This window comes from Lepisosteus platostomus, chromosome 6 (genome assembly GCF_059453375.1).
Source record: "Lepisosteus platostomus isolate fLepPlt1 chromosome 6, fLepPlt1.hap1, whole genome shotgun sequence".
Lineage (NCBI taxonomy): Eukaryota > Metazoa > Chordata > Actinopteri > Semionotiformes > Lepisosteidae > Lepisosteus > Lepisosteus platostomus.
Window position 1 is genome coordinate 11,848,002 of NC_142616.1, and position 16,623 is coordinate 11,864,624.

Below are 16,623 nucleotides of genomic sequence, written 5' to 3' on the forward strand. Positions count from 1 at the left end.
ATGAATAATCTATTCAATTAAGTCATCGTCACCCAGTGTGGCTCTTTACAGTAACACAATGTGCTTTGGTGACTTCTGCTTGTATTACTACTGAAATTGAAGCCCCTTTTTAAGATGTTTTGCCACAGTGTCTTTAATTACCAACAAGACCTACACCCTTGTAAAGACTATACTGTGTTTAACATCTTTCAGAGACCTAAATTTCCCACCCAGGGATGAGTAAAGTATGTTGAATTGAATACAGACAAAGAGAACCAAATCTGAAAGACTCAGCTACACTATAAAACAGCCTCAGCTTATTCTCCATTCAGAGCAAACAGCTGCTCTGTCTCTCAAACATGTCAGTATAAAAACTGTACACTGTCAGACAACAGAGGCTACAACTACACCAGGCTGTCTAACTGATTCCCACAGAAGCTGATGGCTCTGTACTGATCTAAGAGGAGATGATCTGTTAGAGAGCTCTAATGCCATAACTCCAGTGCTCTGTGACACTAAAACTTTTACTCGGCAGCAGAATTAACCACAGTTTTTCATGTGCTTCTGGTAGAAAAGTTAGTGGTGACCATTTTAGGAATATTAAACACAATCTAGAAAAGAACCAGGTGAAACTCACCTTCAGCAGAGGGAATGTCTGAAGAGGGAGCAGTGAATTCTGTTGTCTGGACCGTGTCTGGTGCTGTGGAAATCAGTCACAGTCAGTAAGATACAGGATCATGCAGGCAGCGGGTTATATGATTTTAATCACATCAGTCATGTCACAACACTTCAGCTTTTAAAGGCTGCTGTGGAGTGACACTGAGGCAGAGCCACACAAACACAGGGACACAAGCAGCATGAAGGACAAACACTGGGGCCCTCAAGGTCACAACACTGACAATCATCCATTATGCAGCACTGAGAGGACGCAAGCAGGACAACAGCCTGTACACACTCTATAGGACTCCAGCCCATCACAGGCACTCACACACAGTCTATACACACTCTATAGGACTCCAGCCCATCGCAGGGCGCTCACACACAGTCTATACACACTCTATAGGACTCCAGCCCATCGCAGGGCACTCACACACAGTCTATACACACTCTATACGACTCCAGCCCATCACAGGGCGCTCACACAGTCTATACACACTCTATAGGACTCCAGCCCATCACAGGGCACTCACACACAGTCTATACACACTCTATAGGACTCCAGCCCATCACAGGCACTCACACAATCTATACACACTCTATAGGACTCCAGCCCATCGCAGGGCGCTCACACACAGTCTATACACACTCTATAGGACTCCAGCCCATCGCAGGGCACTCACACACAGTCTATACACACTCTATAGGACTCCAGCCCATCGCAGGACACTCACACACAGTCTATACACACTCTATAGGACTCCAGCCCATCACAGGGCGCTCACACACAGTCTATACACACTCTATAGGACTCCAGCCCATCGCAGTGTGTTCACACACAGTCTATACACACTCTATAGGACTCCAGCCCATCACAGGCACTCACACACAGTCTATACACACTCTATAGGACTCCAGCCCATCGCAGGGCGCTCACACACAGTCTATACACACTCTACAGGACTCCAGCCCATCTAAGGGCACTGACACACAATCTATACACACTCTAAAGGACTCCAGCCCATCGCAGTGTGTTCACACACAGTCTATACACACTCTATAGGACTCCAGCCCATCACAGGCACTCACACACAGTCTATACACACTCTATAGGACTCCAGCCCATCGCAGGGCATTCACACACAGTCTATACACACTCTATAGGACTCCAGCCCATCACAGGACACTCACACAGTCTATACACACTCTATAGGACACCAGCCCATCGCAGTGTGTTCACACACAGTCTATACACACTCTATAGGACTCCAGCCCATCGCAGTGTGTTCACACACAGTCTATACACACTCTATAGGACTCCAGCCCATCGCAGGGCGCTCACACACAGTCTATACACACTCATGAACTGAGGAAACAATGGAGGCCATGCAGACTCCACACACTGGGCGTCTGTGTCTGGAATTGAACCCAGGACCCAAGACCAGTGAAGCAGCACTCCTAACTGACCCATGGCTGTGCTGCCCAGACTGATTCCACTGGGACGATTTGATGTTTGGTCAGAAGATACGTACCTGCAGTCTGCCAGAGATCTGGGATTTCTGAAAGGGAAAAGGATTGATTTAATAATTACAGGAAAATAAACACCATGGATACAATCTGTGTAATAGAGACTGTCTCTATGTGTAGGAGATGAATACTGTTGCTGTTGATGAAGGACAATAATGTTTAAAAGACTGAACATGTCCTGGAGGCTCTTTCTGCTGACTGCAGTGGCTCCAGACTCCCACACAGTCATCTAGGCAGAAGGCAGTATGAAAGGTGCTCCTGCTGTCAGACTCAGCTCCGAGTCGAACCTCCTGTAGCTCTCTGGCATCACCATCAGCAGAGCTTCCAGTGGGCTCTGAGAGAGCTCTCTCTCCTATAAGGACAGTGCTCTGGGCTCTCAGGTGTCTCACCCAGCCGAGTGCTGGCTGAGCTCTCTGATCCACATCTTGTGGGCTCGGGGAGAGAAAGGTGGACAGATCTGAACTGTACATGACTGCTCCTGCACAAGGGCTTCAGATGAGAGAACAAGCACCTGCTGTTGCTTCTGTGACAGACTACAGCTGCTCCAGTCTCAAACTGCTCAAGCTGCTGTGCGGTGAGATTTGTTATTCTTTACTTTCTAACTTGAATATTGCTGATTCTCAAACTGACTTGAAACAAGGTAGAAAAATGTAATGACAAGCAGATATAGCAAATGTCTTTTCATATAGAGAAGGGAGTGAAAATCTTACTTGTAGTTCCCCAGAACTCAGCTGCGCCTGCAATACAATAACACTGTGAATCGCAGTGGACAGGCCTGTTCAGGCAAACTGCTGGTCTGTAGTGTCTCAACAAGAAAAAGTCTGACAGATGACTGTGGAGCTGAACACAGGAGATCTCAGGAAATGCCAATACAAGACTAATCTGTTGGCTCTCTCATTGGTAGATTGTGTTTTCAGGTACATGAAGCTGATCTGATCACTGATACTGAACAGTCAGGCTCTACTGCTGTCTGTACAGAAGGACAGAGAGAATGTTCTCACACATGAAAGAGATCACCAACGGGTCACAGGATCAGCAGCCCTGTTGTAGACCTCGGTGTGTTTGAAATTCTCCAGAGGGCTGAAGACAAGTCTGGAGATTCATTAGATATAATGAGCAGCACAGAGCCACAGGTGTCCTCTAGTAGGATCTATGAACTATGATCTGTGAACCTTAAGCTACATTCTGACACCAGCAGACAACTCACAACTGATGGGCAAGCTGCTGCTCAGTCTAGACAGGAATTTCTTTCTACACCTGATTCAGTGACTTCATGTCACACTGGGACACAAGCCTGAGGGCTGATGGAGACTGTGAGTGAATCAGAATCATATCAAAACTTTGCTGTGGATAGACTTGTAGTTTTGTCCAGTAGTTATAGAATGTCTTGATGAATGGAGTATGTATTGGAATAATTGGAATGGAAATAAATGAGTTATCACATTTGTTAACATGGAAGTGAGTTTTTTTGTACATTTCCAGTATGGAGAAAATATAAACACAGACTTTAAAGAGCCAACTGACATCACTCTACCTGAACAGTCGACTCCTGCGTCTTCAATATGACGACAGTCATGGTTTCCCAGACCCTTTGATGTACAGTTCAGCAGTGTGGGCTCATTCCCTCTACAGTGGACATCATCCAGAAGAATGGGGCCACTTCCTGCTCCAAACCTGGCACCTAGTAGAGCTACAGGAGCTCCAGCCTCCCCACAGCCCACCTCTCTGCAGACAACCTGAGCATCAGACTGGTCCCAGTTATCATCACACACTGTCCCCCACTGACCGCTGTGGTAGACCTCCACTCTCCCAGAGCAGCTGTTGTGTCCATTGACCAGTCGGACTCTCCTGATGCCTGTGGATCAAAACAGGAGGGATGTTCTTACACTGTGAGAAAGACATCTGTGACAGACTCTACCCTAGTTTAGGTAGTCCCTTGAATCTGCACACACAAACTCTCTATGAGGACCATGAAAGCAGGTGTGGAAGGCCTCATTAAAGGCTTTTTAATTGTCAGAACAAAGTAAAAGAGCACTCAAATACAACCAAATCACCACTGTGTCTGAGCAAGCCCTTCACATTCTAATCCAAACCCTAACTATCCTGTGTGACAACATTAACTACCAACTTCCGTATATAATCTATTCAATTAAGTCATCGTCACCCAGTGTGGCTCTTTACAGTAACACAATGTGCTTTGGTGACTTCTGCTTGTATTACTACTGAAATTGAAGCCCCTTTTTAAGATGTTTTGCCACAGTGTCTTTAATTACCAACAAGACCTACACCCTTGTAAAGACTATACTGTGTTTAACATCTTTCAGAGACCTAAATTTCCCACCCAGGGATGAGTAAAGGATGTTGAATTGAATACAGACAAAGAGAACCAAATCTGAAAGACTCAGCTACACTATAAAACAGCCTCAGCTTATTCTCCATTCAGAGCAAACAGCTGCTCTGTCTCTCAAACATGTCAGTATAAAAACTGTACACTGTCAGACAACAGAGGCTACAACTACACCAGGCTGTCTAACTGATTCCCACAGAAGCTGATGGCTCTGTACTGATCTAAGAGGAGATGATCTGTTAGAGAGCTCTAATGCCATAACTCCAGTGCTCTGTGACACTAAAACTTTTACTCGGCAGCAGAATTAACCACAGTTTTTCATGTGCTTCTGGTAGAAAAGTTAGTGGTGACCATTTTAGGGATATTAAACACAATCTAGAAAAGAACCAGGTGAAACTCACCTTCAGCAGAGGGAATGTCTGAAGAGGGAGCAGTGAATTCTGTTGTCTGGACCGTGTCTGGTGCTGTGGAAATCAGTCACAGTCAGTAAGATACAGGATCATGCAGGCAGCGGGTTGTATGATTTTAATCACATCAGTCATGTCACAACACTTCAGCTTTTAAAGGCTGCTGTGGAGTGACACTGAGGCAGAGCCACACAAACACAGGGACACAAGCAGCATGAAGGACAAACACTGGGGCCCTCAAGGTCACAACACTAACAATCATCCATTATGCAGCACTGAGAGGACGCAAGCAGGACAACAGCCTGTACACACTCTATAGGACTCCAGCCCATCACAGGCACTCACACACAGTCTATACACACTCTATACGACTCCAGCCCATCACAGGGCGCTCACACAGTCTATACACACTCTATAGGACTCCAGCCCATCACAGGGCACTCACACACAGTCTATACACACTCTATAGGACTCCAGCCCATCACAGGCACTCACACAATCAATACACACTCTATAGGACTCCAGCCCATCGCAGGGCGCTCACACACAGTCTATACACACTCTATAGGACTCCAGCCCATCGCAGGGCACTCACACACAGTCTATACACACTCTATAGGACTCCAGCCCATCGCAGGACACTCACACACAGTCTATACACACTCTATAGGACTCCAGCCCATCACAGGGCGCTCACACACAGTCTATACACACTCTATAGGACTCCAGCCCATCGCAGTGTGTTCACACACAGTCTATACACACTCTATAGGACTCCAGCCCATCACAGGCACTCACACACAGTCTATACACACTCTATAGGACTCCAGCCCATCGCAGGGCATTCACACACAGTCTATACACACTCTATAGGACTCCAGCCCATCACAGGACACTCACACAGTCTATACACACTCTATAGGACACCAGCCCATCGCAGTGTGTTCACACACAGTCTATACACACTCTATAGGACTCCAGCCCATCGCAGTGTGTTCACACACAGTCTATACACACTCTATAGGACTCCAGCCCATCGCAGGGCGCTCACACACAGTCTATACACACTCATGAACTGAGGAAACAATGGAGGCCATGCAGATTCCACACGCTGGGCGTCTGTGTCTGGAATTGAACCCAGGACCCAAGACCAGTGAAGCAGCACTCCTAACTGACCCATGGCTGTGCTGCCCAGACTGATTCCACTGGGACGATTTGATGTTTGGTCAGAAGATACGTACCTGCAGTCTGCCAGAGATCTGGGATTTCGGAAAGGGAAAAGGATTGATTTAATAATAACAGGATAATAAACACCATGGATACAATATGTGTAATAGAGACAGTCTCTGCGTGTAGAACATGAATACTGTTTCTGTTGATGAAGGACAATAATGTTTAAAAGACTGAACATGTCCTGGAGCCTCTTTCTGCTGACTGCAGTGGCTCCAGACTCCCACACAGTCATCTAGGCAGAAGGCAGTATGAAAGGTGCTCCTGCTGTCAGACTCAGCTCCGAGTCGACCCTCCTGTAGCTCTCTGGCATCACCATCAGCAGAGCTTCCAGTGGGCTCTGAGAGAGCTCTCTCTCCTACAAGGACAGTGCTCTGGGCTCTCAGGTGTCTCACCCAGCCGAGTGCTGGCTGAGCTCTCTGATCCACATCTTGTGGGCTCGGGGAGAGAAAGGTGGACAGATCTGAACTGTACATGACTGCTCCTGCACAAGGGCTTCAGATGAGAGAACAAGCACCTGCTGTCGCTTCTGTGACAGACTACAGCTGCTCCAGTCTCAAACTGCTCAAGCTGCTGTGCTGTGAGAGTCGTTACTCTTTGCTTTCTAACATGAATATTGGTGATTCTCAAACTGACTTGAAACAAGGTAGAAAAATGTCATGACAAGCAGATATAGAAAATGTCTTTTCATATAGAGAAGGGAGTGAAAATCTTACCTGTAGTACCCCAGAACTCAGCTGCACCTGCAATACAATAACACTGTGAATCGCAGTGGACAGGTCAGTTCAGGCAAACTGCTGGTCTGTAGTGTCTCAACAAGAAACAGTCTGACAGATGACTCTGGAGCTGAATACAGGAGATCTCAGGAAATGCCAATACAAGACTAACCTGTTGGCTACCTGATTGGTGAATTGTGTGTTTTCAGGTACATGAAGCTGATCTGATCACTGATACTGACCAGTCTGGCTCTGCTGCTGTCTGTACAGAAGGACAGAGAGGATCTTCTCACACATGAAAGAGATCACCAACGGGTCACAGGATCAGCAGCCCTGTTGTAGACCACGGTGTGTTTGAAATTCTCCAGAGGGCTGAAGACATGTCTTGAGATTCATTAGAAATAATGAGCAGGACAGAGCCACAGGTGTCCTCTAGTAGGATCTATGAACTATGATCTGTGAACCATGAACTACATTCTGACACCAGCAGACAAGTCACAACTGATGGGCAAGCTGCTGCCCAGTCTTGACATGAATTACTTTCTGCACCAGATTCAGTGACTTCATGTCACACTGGGACACAAGACTGAGGGCTGATGGAGACTGTGAGTGAATCAGACTCATACAGAGGCCTTCGCTGTGGATAGACTTTTAGTTTTGTCCAGTAGTTATAGAATGTCTTGATGAATGGAGTATGTATTGGAATAATTGGAATGGAAATAAATGAGTTATCACATTTGTTAACATGGAAGTGAGGTTTTTTGTACATTTCCAGTATGGAGAAAATATAAACATAGACTTTAAAGAGCCAACTGACATCACGCTACCTGAACAGTCGACTCCTGCGTCTTCAATATGATGACAGTCATGGTTTCCCAGACCCCTTGATGTACAGTTCAGCAGTGTGGACTCATTCCCTCTACAGTGGACATCATCCAGAAGAATGGGGCCACTTCCTTCTCCAAATATGGAACTTCTTAGAGCTACAGGAGCTCCAGCCTCCCCACAGCCCACCTCTCTGCAGACAACCTGAGCATCAGACTGGTCCCAGTCATCATCACACACTGTCCCCCACCGACCGCGGTGGTAGACCTCCACTCTCCCAGAGCAGTTGTTGTGTCCATCAATGAGTCGGACTCTCCTGTTGCCTGTGGAATAAGACAGGAGGAAAATTCCTACACCGTGGGACAGACATCTGTGAAAGATTCTAGACTTTCTGACCAAGAGACCTCAGACAGTCCAGATTGGAAACCACATCTCTAGTACCACGATAGTCAACACGGGAACCCCCCTAGGGTTGTGTTCTCAGCCCACTCCTGTTCACGCTGATGAGTCATGACTGCACTGCTAAGCACATTGCAAATGACATCATCAAGTTTGCTGATGACACGACAGTGGTGGGCCTCATTAGTAACAACGATGAGGCACCATACAGAGAGGAGGTGGAGCAACTAGTGGACTGGTGCTTAAACAACAATCTGTCTCTGAATGTCGATAAGACAAAAGAGATGATAATTGACTTCAGGAGGGCCCGCGCTGATCACTCTCTACTGCACATGAACGGCTTCTCTGTTGAGACAGCTTCCTTGCAGATTCTACATAATTGAAAGTTCATCACCCTGTGTGTCTCTTTACACCAAGAAGAGGTGCTTTGGCAGCCTCTGCTAGAAGTTCTGCTGTAATACCAGTCCCATCATAGGCTGCTCTGCCACAGTGTATATACCTGTAATTGCTAAGAAGAGCTACACCCTTGTGAAGACCACACTGGGTTTAATTCCTACAGTAGATTAAAGACACAAAGGAACCGGTTCCATAAGACTCAGCCACACTGTCAGAATCAGCCTCAGCTTGTTCTACATGTTCCACACTCACAGCAGATCCTTTGTGTCTCAAATACAGCACCACAAAATCTGCACACTGAGAAACAACAGAGGCCTCATCTACACCAGGCTTCTAAACTGACTCCCACTGATGTTACTGTCTCTGTAATGAAGATGATCTGACAGAGAGCTCTGCTGCTACATCCCCAGTTCAGCAGTGGACGTAACAACAGTTCTCATGTGTTTGTGGTAGAAAAGGTGACATTGTGAGGGACATTAAACACAATCTAGAAAAGAGCAGGGTGAAACTCACCTTCAGCAGAGGGAGTGTCTGAAGAGGGAGCCGTGAATTCTGTTGTCTGGACCATGTCTGGTGCTATGGAAATCAGTCACAGTCAGTAAGATACAGGATCATGCAGACTGCGGGTTGTACGATTTAAATCACATCAGTCATGTCACAACACTTCAGCTATTTAAGGCTGCTGTGGAGTGACACTGAGGCAGAGCCACACAAACACAGGGACACAAGCAGCATGAAGGACAAACACTGGGGCCCTCAAGGTCACAACACTGACAATCATCCATTATGCAGCACTGAGAGGACGCAAGCAGGACACCAGCCTGTACACACTCTATAGGACTCCAGCCCATCACAGGGCGCTCACACACAGTCTATACACACTCTATAGGACTCCAGCCCATCACAGGGCGCTCACACACAGTCTATACACACTCTATAGGACTCCAGCCCATCGCAGGACACTCACACAGTCTATACACACTCTATAGGACTCCAGCCCATCGCAGGGCGCTCACACAATCTATACACACTCTATAGGACTCCAGCCCATCGCAGTGTGTTCACACACAGTCTATACACACTCTATAGGACTCCAGCCCATCGCAGTGTGTTCACACACAGTCTATACACACTCTATAGGACTCCAGCCCATCGCAGTGTGTTCACACACAGTCTATACACACTCATGAACTGAGGAAACAATGGAGGCCATGCAGACTCCACACACTGGGCGTCTGTGTCTGGAATTGAACCCAGGACCCAAAACCAGTGAAGCAGCACTCCTAACTGACCCATGGCTGTGCTGCCCAGACTGATTCCACTGGGACGATTTGATGTTTGGTCAGAAGATACGTACCTGCAGTCTGCCAGAGATCTGAGATTTCTGAAAGGGAAAAGGATTGATTTAATAATAACAGGATAATAAACACCATGGATACAATCTGTGTAATAGAGACAGTCTAGTAGAACATGAATACTGTTGCTGTTGATGAAGGACAATAATGTTTAAAAGACTGAAATGTCCTGGAGGCTCTTTCTGCTGACTGCAGTGGCTCCAGACTCCCACACAGTCATCTAGGCAGAAGGCAGTATGAAAGGTGCTCCTGCTGTCAGACTCAGCTCCGAGTCGACCCTCCTGTAGATCTCTACCATCACCATCAGCAGAGCTTCCAGTGGGCTCTGAGAGAGCTCTCTCTCCTACAAGGACAGTGCTCTGGGCTCTCAGGTGTCTCACCCAGCCGAGTGCTGGCTGAGCTCTCTGATCCACATCTTGTGGGCTCGGGGAGAGAAAGGTGGACAGATCTGAACTGTACATGACTGCTCCTGCACAAGGGCTTCAGATGAGAGAACAAGCACCTGCTGTTGCTTCTGTGACAGACTACAGCTGCTCCAGTCTCAAACTGCTCAAGCTGCTGTGCTGTGAGAGTCATTATTCTCTACTTTCTAACATGGATCTTGCTGATTCTCAAACTGACTTGAAACAAGGTAGAAAAATGTCATGACAAGCAGATATAGAAAATGTCTTTTCATATACAGAAAGGAGTGAAAATCTTACCTGTAGTTTCCCAGAAATCAACTGCACCTGCAATACAATAACACTGTGAATTGCAGTGAACAGGCGAGTTCAGATAAACTGCTGGTCTGCAGTGTCTCAACAAGAAGCAGTCCGACAGATGACTCTGGAGCTGAACACAGGAGATCTCAGGAAATGCCAAAACAAAACTAAACTGTTGGCTCACTCATTGGTGAATTGTGTGTTTTCAGGTAGATAAAGCTGATCTGATCACTGATACTGACCAGTCAGGCTCTGCTGCTGTCTGTACAGAAGGACAGAGAGGATCTTCTCACACATGAAAGAGATCACCAACGGGTCACAGGATCAGCAGCCCTGTTGTAGACCACGGTGTGTTTGAAATTTTCCAGAGGGCTGAAGACACGTCTTGAGATTCATTAGAAATAATGAGCAGCACAGAGCCACAGGTGTCCTCTAGTAGGATCTATGAACTATGATGTGTGAACCATGAACTACATTCTGACACCAGCAGACAACTCACAACTGATGGGCAAGCTGCTGCTCAGTCTTGACAGGAATTTCTTTCTACACCAGATTCAGTGACTTCATGTCACACTGGGACTCAAGCCTGAGGGCTGATGGAGATTGTGAGTGAATCAGATTCATATAGAGGCCTTCGCTGTGGATAGACTTGTAGTTTTGTCCAGTAGTTATAGAATGTCTTGATGAATGAAGTATGTATTGGAATAATTGGAATGGAAATAAATGAGTCACATGTGTTAACATGGAAGTGAGCTTTTTTGTACATTTCCAGTATGGAGAAAATATAAACACAGACTTTAAAGAGCCAACTGACATGACTCTACCTGAACAGTCAACTCCTGCGTCTTCAGAATGACCACAGTCATGATTTCCCAGACCCCTTGATGTACAGTTCAGCAGTGTGGGCTCATTCCCTCTACAGCGGACATCATCCAGAAGAATGGGGCCACTTCCTGCTCCAAACCTGGTACTTCCTAGAGCTACAGGAGCTCCAGCCTCCTCACAGCCCACCTCCCTGCAGACAACCTCAGCATCAGACCGGTCCCAGTCATCATCACACACTGTCCCCCACTGACCGCGGTGGTACACCTCCACTCTCCCAGAGCAGTTATTGGGTCCGTCGACCAGTCGGACTCTCCTGTTGCCTGTGGAATAAGACGGGAGGAAAATTCTTACACCGTGAGACAGACATCTGTGAAAGATTCTACCTTAGATGGGGTATTCCTCTAAATCTGCACACTCAGCAAAAACTCCATGTTGACAGCTCAAGCTAGTGCAGAAGGCTTTACTTCACAATTTTTAGTTGTTTCAACAAAGAAATGAGCATTTAGATAAATTCCATACACCACTATGACTGACCAAGGCCTTTAAATACCAATCAAAATCCCAAATTAACAAAGTGCCCTAAGAACTTCCACGCAGATTCTGCATAATTAGAAGTTCATCACCCTGTGTGTCTCTTTACACCAAGAAGAGGTGCTTTAGTAGCTTCTGCTGGAAATTGCGCTGTAATACCCGCCCCTTCATAGACTGCTCTGCCACAGTGTATAAAATTGCTAAGAAGAACTATACCCTTGTGAAGACCACACTGGGTTCCTTCAGTAGATTAAAGACACAAAGAAACCGGTTAAATAAGACTCAGCCACACTGTCAGAATCAGCTCGGCTTATTCTACATGTTCCACACTCACAGCAGTTTCTCTGTGTCTCAAACACAGCATTACATAAACTGCACACTGAGAAACAACAGCCTATACCAGGCTTCTAAACTGTTTCCACTGGGACAATTTGCTCTGAGGCCTGAAGATACGTACCTGCAGTCTGCCAGACATCTGTGATTCCTGAAAGGGGAAAAGGCATGAAGGGATAATTACAATTGAATACACACTAATGATACAATATGAGTAATACAGATGGTCTCGAGGTGTGGAGTGTGAATACTGTTGCTGCAAATGAAGGACACAAATGTTAACATTATTAAAACTATAAAACGCTGAACAGGTTAACTGGGTTCCTGGAAAATTGGTGTCAGTGTGTGCGATTATGTCTGGTGTGATTGCGTGTGTCTGTTTCTGGTGTGAGTTTGGTTATCCAGTGTGAGTTAGCGTCTGTGTGTGGTGTGAGTGTTACTGTCGGTGTATGGTGTGAGTCTGTTTGCCCGTCTCAGTGAAACAACAATATATGTAATATAAGGAACAAGTAATGGGTTTATTCCATGCTGAAAAAAAGAAGAAAGAAAACGCAACGTTTCGGCCGTGGAAACTTCTTCAGGTGTGAGGAAGACAGGGCAGTAAGCAAAAGTAATGTAGCGGGAGGACAAGAGCTGGGAGAGAGGAGGAGCGAGAGGCGGGAGCAGGGGACAGAAAGAGAGGCCAATCAAGAGGCGCGACTGGGACACAAGCCTGAGGACTGATGGAGACTGTGAGTGAATCAGATTCATATCGAGGCCGTCGCTGTGGATAGACTTGTAGTTATGTCCTGATCAATAAAGTATTATGGGAGCTATTGATTTCTCATTTATTAACATGGAAATCCACATTTTGTACATTTCCTGAATGAAAAAATATAAATACACACTCAAAAGGGAAGTCTGAAAACACTCTACCTGAACAGTCAACTCCTGCGTCTTCAGAATGACCACAGTTATGATTTTCTAGACCCCTTGTTGTACAGCTAAGCAGTGTGGACTCATTCCCTGTACAGTGGACATCATCCAGAAGAATGGGGCCACTTCCTGCTCCAAACAAGGCTTGTCTTAAAGCTACAGGAGCTCCAGCCTCCCCACAGCCCACCTCTCTGCAGACAACCTGAGCATCAGACTGGTCCCAGTCATCATCACACACTGTCCCCCACTGACCGCGGTGGTACACCTCCACTCTCCCAGAGCAGTTATTGGGTCCGTCGACCAGTCGGACTCTCCTGATGCCTGTGGAATAAGACAGGAGAGATAGCATGCACATCATGAGAGAGACATCTGTGACAGGCTCTACCCTAGGTTAGGTATCCCTTGAATCTGCACACATGAAACCTCCATGATGACAGCAGAAGCGACTGCAGAAGGCTTTGCAGCAGCCTTTGTGTGTGTTTGATCAAAGAAAAAGAGCACTCTATTGAATCCTAAACACCTCTACGCCTGAGCAAGCCCTTCATATACAAATCAAAACCCTGAATAAAAACATATGGCACACTGCACTAACAACTTCAATGAATACTCTAGTTTAGTAAAAGATTATCTCCCAGTGTGTCTCTTTACAACAAGAAGGGGTCCTTTGGCGGCCTCTGCTGGCACTTCTGCTGTAATTGCAGCACCTTCTTAGTCTGCCCTCCTGTAGTGTCTTTAATTGCAAACAAGAGTTACACTCATGTACAGACCACACTGGGTTTAGGTTGTTCAGCAGACTTAAGACAGAAGGGAACCCGATCTGAAAGATTCATTCACAGTCATAGTCTCAGCTTGTTCTACATGTTCTATAGTCAGAGCACACAGTTACTCCATGCCCCAAACACACCAGTACAAAGATTGCACACTGAGAGAAGACAGAGGCTCAATCCACACTAGTGTGATAAACTGCATCCTGCTGATTATAACCGCTCTATACTAAGCTTAGTACAGAGGTTCTGTTAGAGAGCTCTGCTGCCACAATGACAATGAAACTTTTACTCAAGAGCAGAATTAACCATATGCGTCATGTGATTATGGCAGAAAAGGTAGTGGTGACTTCATAAAGAGAGTGTCCCAGTCTGCAATTGAACCCAGGACCCAAGTCCAGGAGCTGTCACAGACTGCTGGAAGCACTGCAGAAACTTACTTACAGTCTGCCAGACAACTGGGTATCCAGACAGTTGAAAAAGTATGAAGGGATAGCTACAATTTAATACACACCAATGATAAATTAAGTGTAATAGAGACAGTCTCTATGTGTAGGAGATGAATACTGTTGCTGTTGATGAAGGACAATAACGTTTAAAAGACTGAACATGTGCTGGAGGCTCTTTCTGCTGACTGCAGTGGCTCCAGACTCCCACACAGTCATCTAGGCAGAAGGCAGTATGAAAGGTGCTCCTGCTGTCAGACTCAGCTCCGAGTCGACCCTCCTGTAGCTCTCTGCCATCACCATCAGCAGAGCTTCCAGTGGGCTCTGAGAGAGCTCTCTCTCCTACAAGGAGAGTGCTCTGGGCTCTCAGGTGTCTCACCCAGCCGAGTGCTGGCTGAGCTCTCTGATCCACATCTTGTGGGCTCGGGGAGAGAAAGGTGGACAGATCTGAACTGTACATGACTGCTCCTGCACAAAGGCTTCAGATGAGAGAACAAGCACCTGCTGTTGCTTCTGTGACAGACTACAGCTGCTCCAGTCTGAAACTGCTCAAGCTGCTGTGCTATGAGAGTTGACATTCTTTACTTTCTAACATGAATATTGCTGATTCTCAAACTGACTTGAAACAAGGCAGAAAAATATAATAACAAGCAGATATAGAATATATCTTTACATATTGAGAAGGGAGTGAAAATCTTACCTGTAGTTCCCCAGAAATCAACTGCACCTGCAATACAATAACACTGTTAATCCCAGAGGACAGGTGAGTTCAGGTAAACTACTGGTCTGCTGTGTCTCAACAAGAAACAGTCTGACAGATGACTCTAGAGCTGAACACAGGAGATCTCAGGAAATGCCAAAACAAAACTAAACTGTTGGCTCCCTCATTGGTGAATTGTGTGTTTTCAGGTAGATAAAGCTGATCTGATCACTGATACTGACCAGTCAGGCTCTGCTGCTGTCTGTACAGAAGGACAGAGAGGATCTTCTCACACATGAAAGAGATCACCAACGGGTCACAGGATCAGCAGCCTTGTTGTAGACAACGGTGTGTTTGAAATTTTCCAGAGGGCTGAAGACACGTCTTGAGATTCATTAGAAATAATGAGCAGCACAGAGCCACAGGTGTCCTCTAGTAGATCTATGAACTATGATGTGTGAACCATGAACTACATTCTGACACCAGCAGACAACTCACAACTGATGGGCAAGCTGCTGCCCAGTCTTGACATGAATTTCTTTCTGCACCATATTCAGGGACTTCATGCCACACTGGGACACAAGACTGAGGGCTGATGGAGACTGTGAGTGAATCAGACTCATATTGAGGCCTTCGCTGTGGATAGACTTGTACTTATGTCCAGCTGAATGGAGTATGAACAGGAATAAATGGAATGGAAAAAAAATGAGTTATCGCATTTGTTAACAGGGAAGTGAACTTTTGTTTACATTTCCAGTATGGAAACAATATAAACACACTTGAGAGAGCAGTCTGAAAACACTGTCCTGATTAATGTAGTATTAAGGGAGCTCCTATCATCTCATCGTTTAACATTGAGGTTAGCATTTGTGCACAGTTCCTGACTGTAAAAAATATATACACTTGAAGGAGCAGTCTAAATTTACTCTACCTGAACAGTCGACTCCTGCAGCTTCAATATGAAGACAGTTGTGATTTCCCAGACCCCTTGATGTACAGCTCATCAGTGTGGGCTCATTCCCTCTACAGTGGACATCATCCAGAAGAATGGGGCCACTTCCTGCTCCAAACCTCGTACTTCTTAAAGCTACAGGAGCCCCAGCCTCCCCACAGCCCACCTCTCTGCAGACAACCTGAGCATCAGACTGGTCCCAGTCATGATCACACACTGACCCCCACTGCCCATGGTGATAGACCTCCACTCTCCCAGAGCAGTTATTGTGTCCTCTGACTAGTCGGACTCTTCCGCTGTTATCTGTGGATAAGGACAAAATTTATATTCTTAGACCATGAGAGAGAAGCCTGTGACAGGCTCTTCCCTAGGTTAGGTAGCTCCTTGAATCTGCACACATGAAACCTCCATGATGACAGTTGAAGCAACTGCAGATTGCTTTGCAGCAGCCTTTGTGTGTGTTTGATCAAAGAAAAAGAGCACTCTATTGAATCCCAAACACCTCTACGCCTGAGCAAGCCCTTCATATACAAATCAAAACCCTGAATAAAAACATATGGCACACTGCACTAACAACTTCAATGAATACTCTAGTTAAGTAAAAGATTATCTCCCAGT

At 46.1% G+C, this 16,623-nt stretch overlaps 1 protein-coding gene across 21 annotated transcripts in view; it reads right to left on the minus strand.

Annotated features, from left to right (window-relative positions):
* Window positions 1-16,623, minus strand: part of LOC148660362 (scavenger receptor cysteine-rich domain-containing protein DMBT1-like) — a 68,173-nt gene that overhangs the window by 9,827 nt on the left and 41,723 nt on the right. For 12 of the 21 annotated variants that reach the window (XM_088634251.1, XM_088634253.1, XM_088634250.1 and 9 more), the window contains 16 exons: window positions 15,985-16,308; window positions 15,054-15,080; window positions 13,144-13,464; window positions 12,353-12,379; window positions 11,364-11,684; window positions 10,540-10,566; window positions 9,841-9,867; window positions 8,997-9,059; window positions 7,691-8,011; window positions 6,864-6,890; window positions 6,159-6,176; window positions 4,912-4,974; window positions 3,698-4,018; window positions 2,874-2,900; window positions 2,169-2,195; window positions 617-679 (listed from right to left, as the gene is read on the minus strand). In XM_088634251.1, the coding sequence (XP_088490377.1) occupies window positions 617-679; window positions 2,169-2,195; window positions 2,874-2,900; window positions 3,698-4,018; window positions 4,912-4,974; window positions 6,159-6,176; window positions 6,864-6,890; window positions 7,691-8,011; window positions 8,997-9,059; window positions 9,841-9,867; window positions 10,540-10,566; window positions 11,364-11,684; window positions 12,353-12,379; window positions 13,144-13,464; window positions 15,054-15,080; window positions 15,985-16,308 (2,004 nt within the window). The remainder of the gene's footprint in view (window positions 1-616; window positions 680-2,168; window positions 2,196-2,873; window positions 2,901-3,697; window positions 4,019-4,911; window positions 4,975-6,158; window positions 6,177-6,863; window positions 6,891-7,690; window positions 8,012-8,996; window positions 9,060-9,840; window positions 9,868-10,539; window positions 10,567-11,363; window positions 11,685-12,352; window positions 12,380-13,143; window positions 13,465-15,053; window positions 15,081-15,984; window positions 16,309-16,623) is intronic. The other 9 variants (XM_088634261.1, XM_088634260.1, XM_088634256.1 and 6 more) reach the window with 6 other exon arrangements.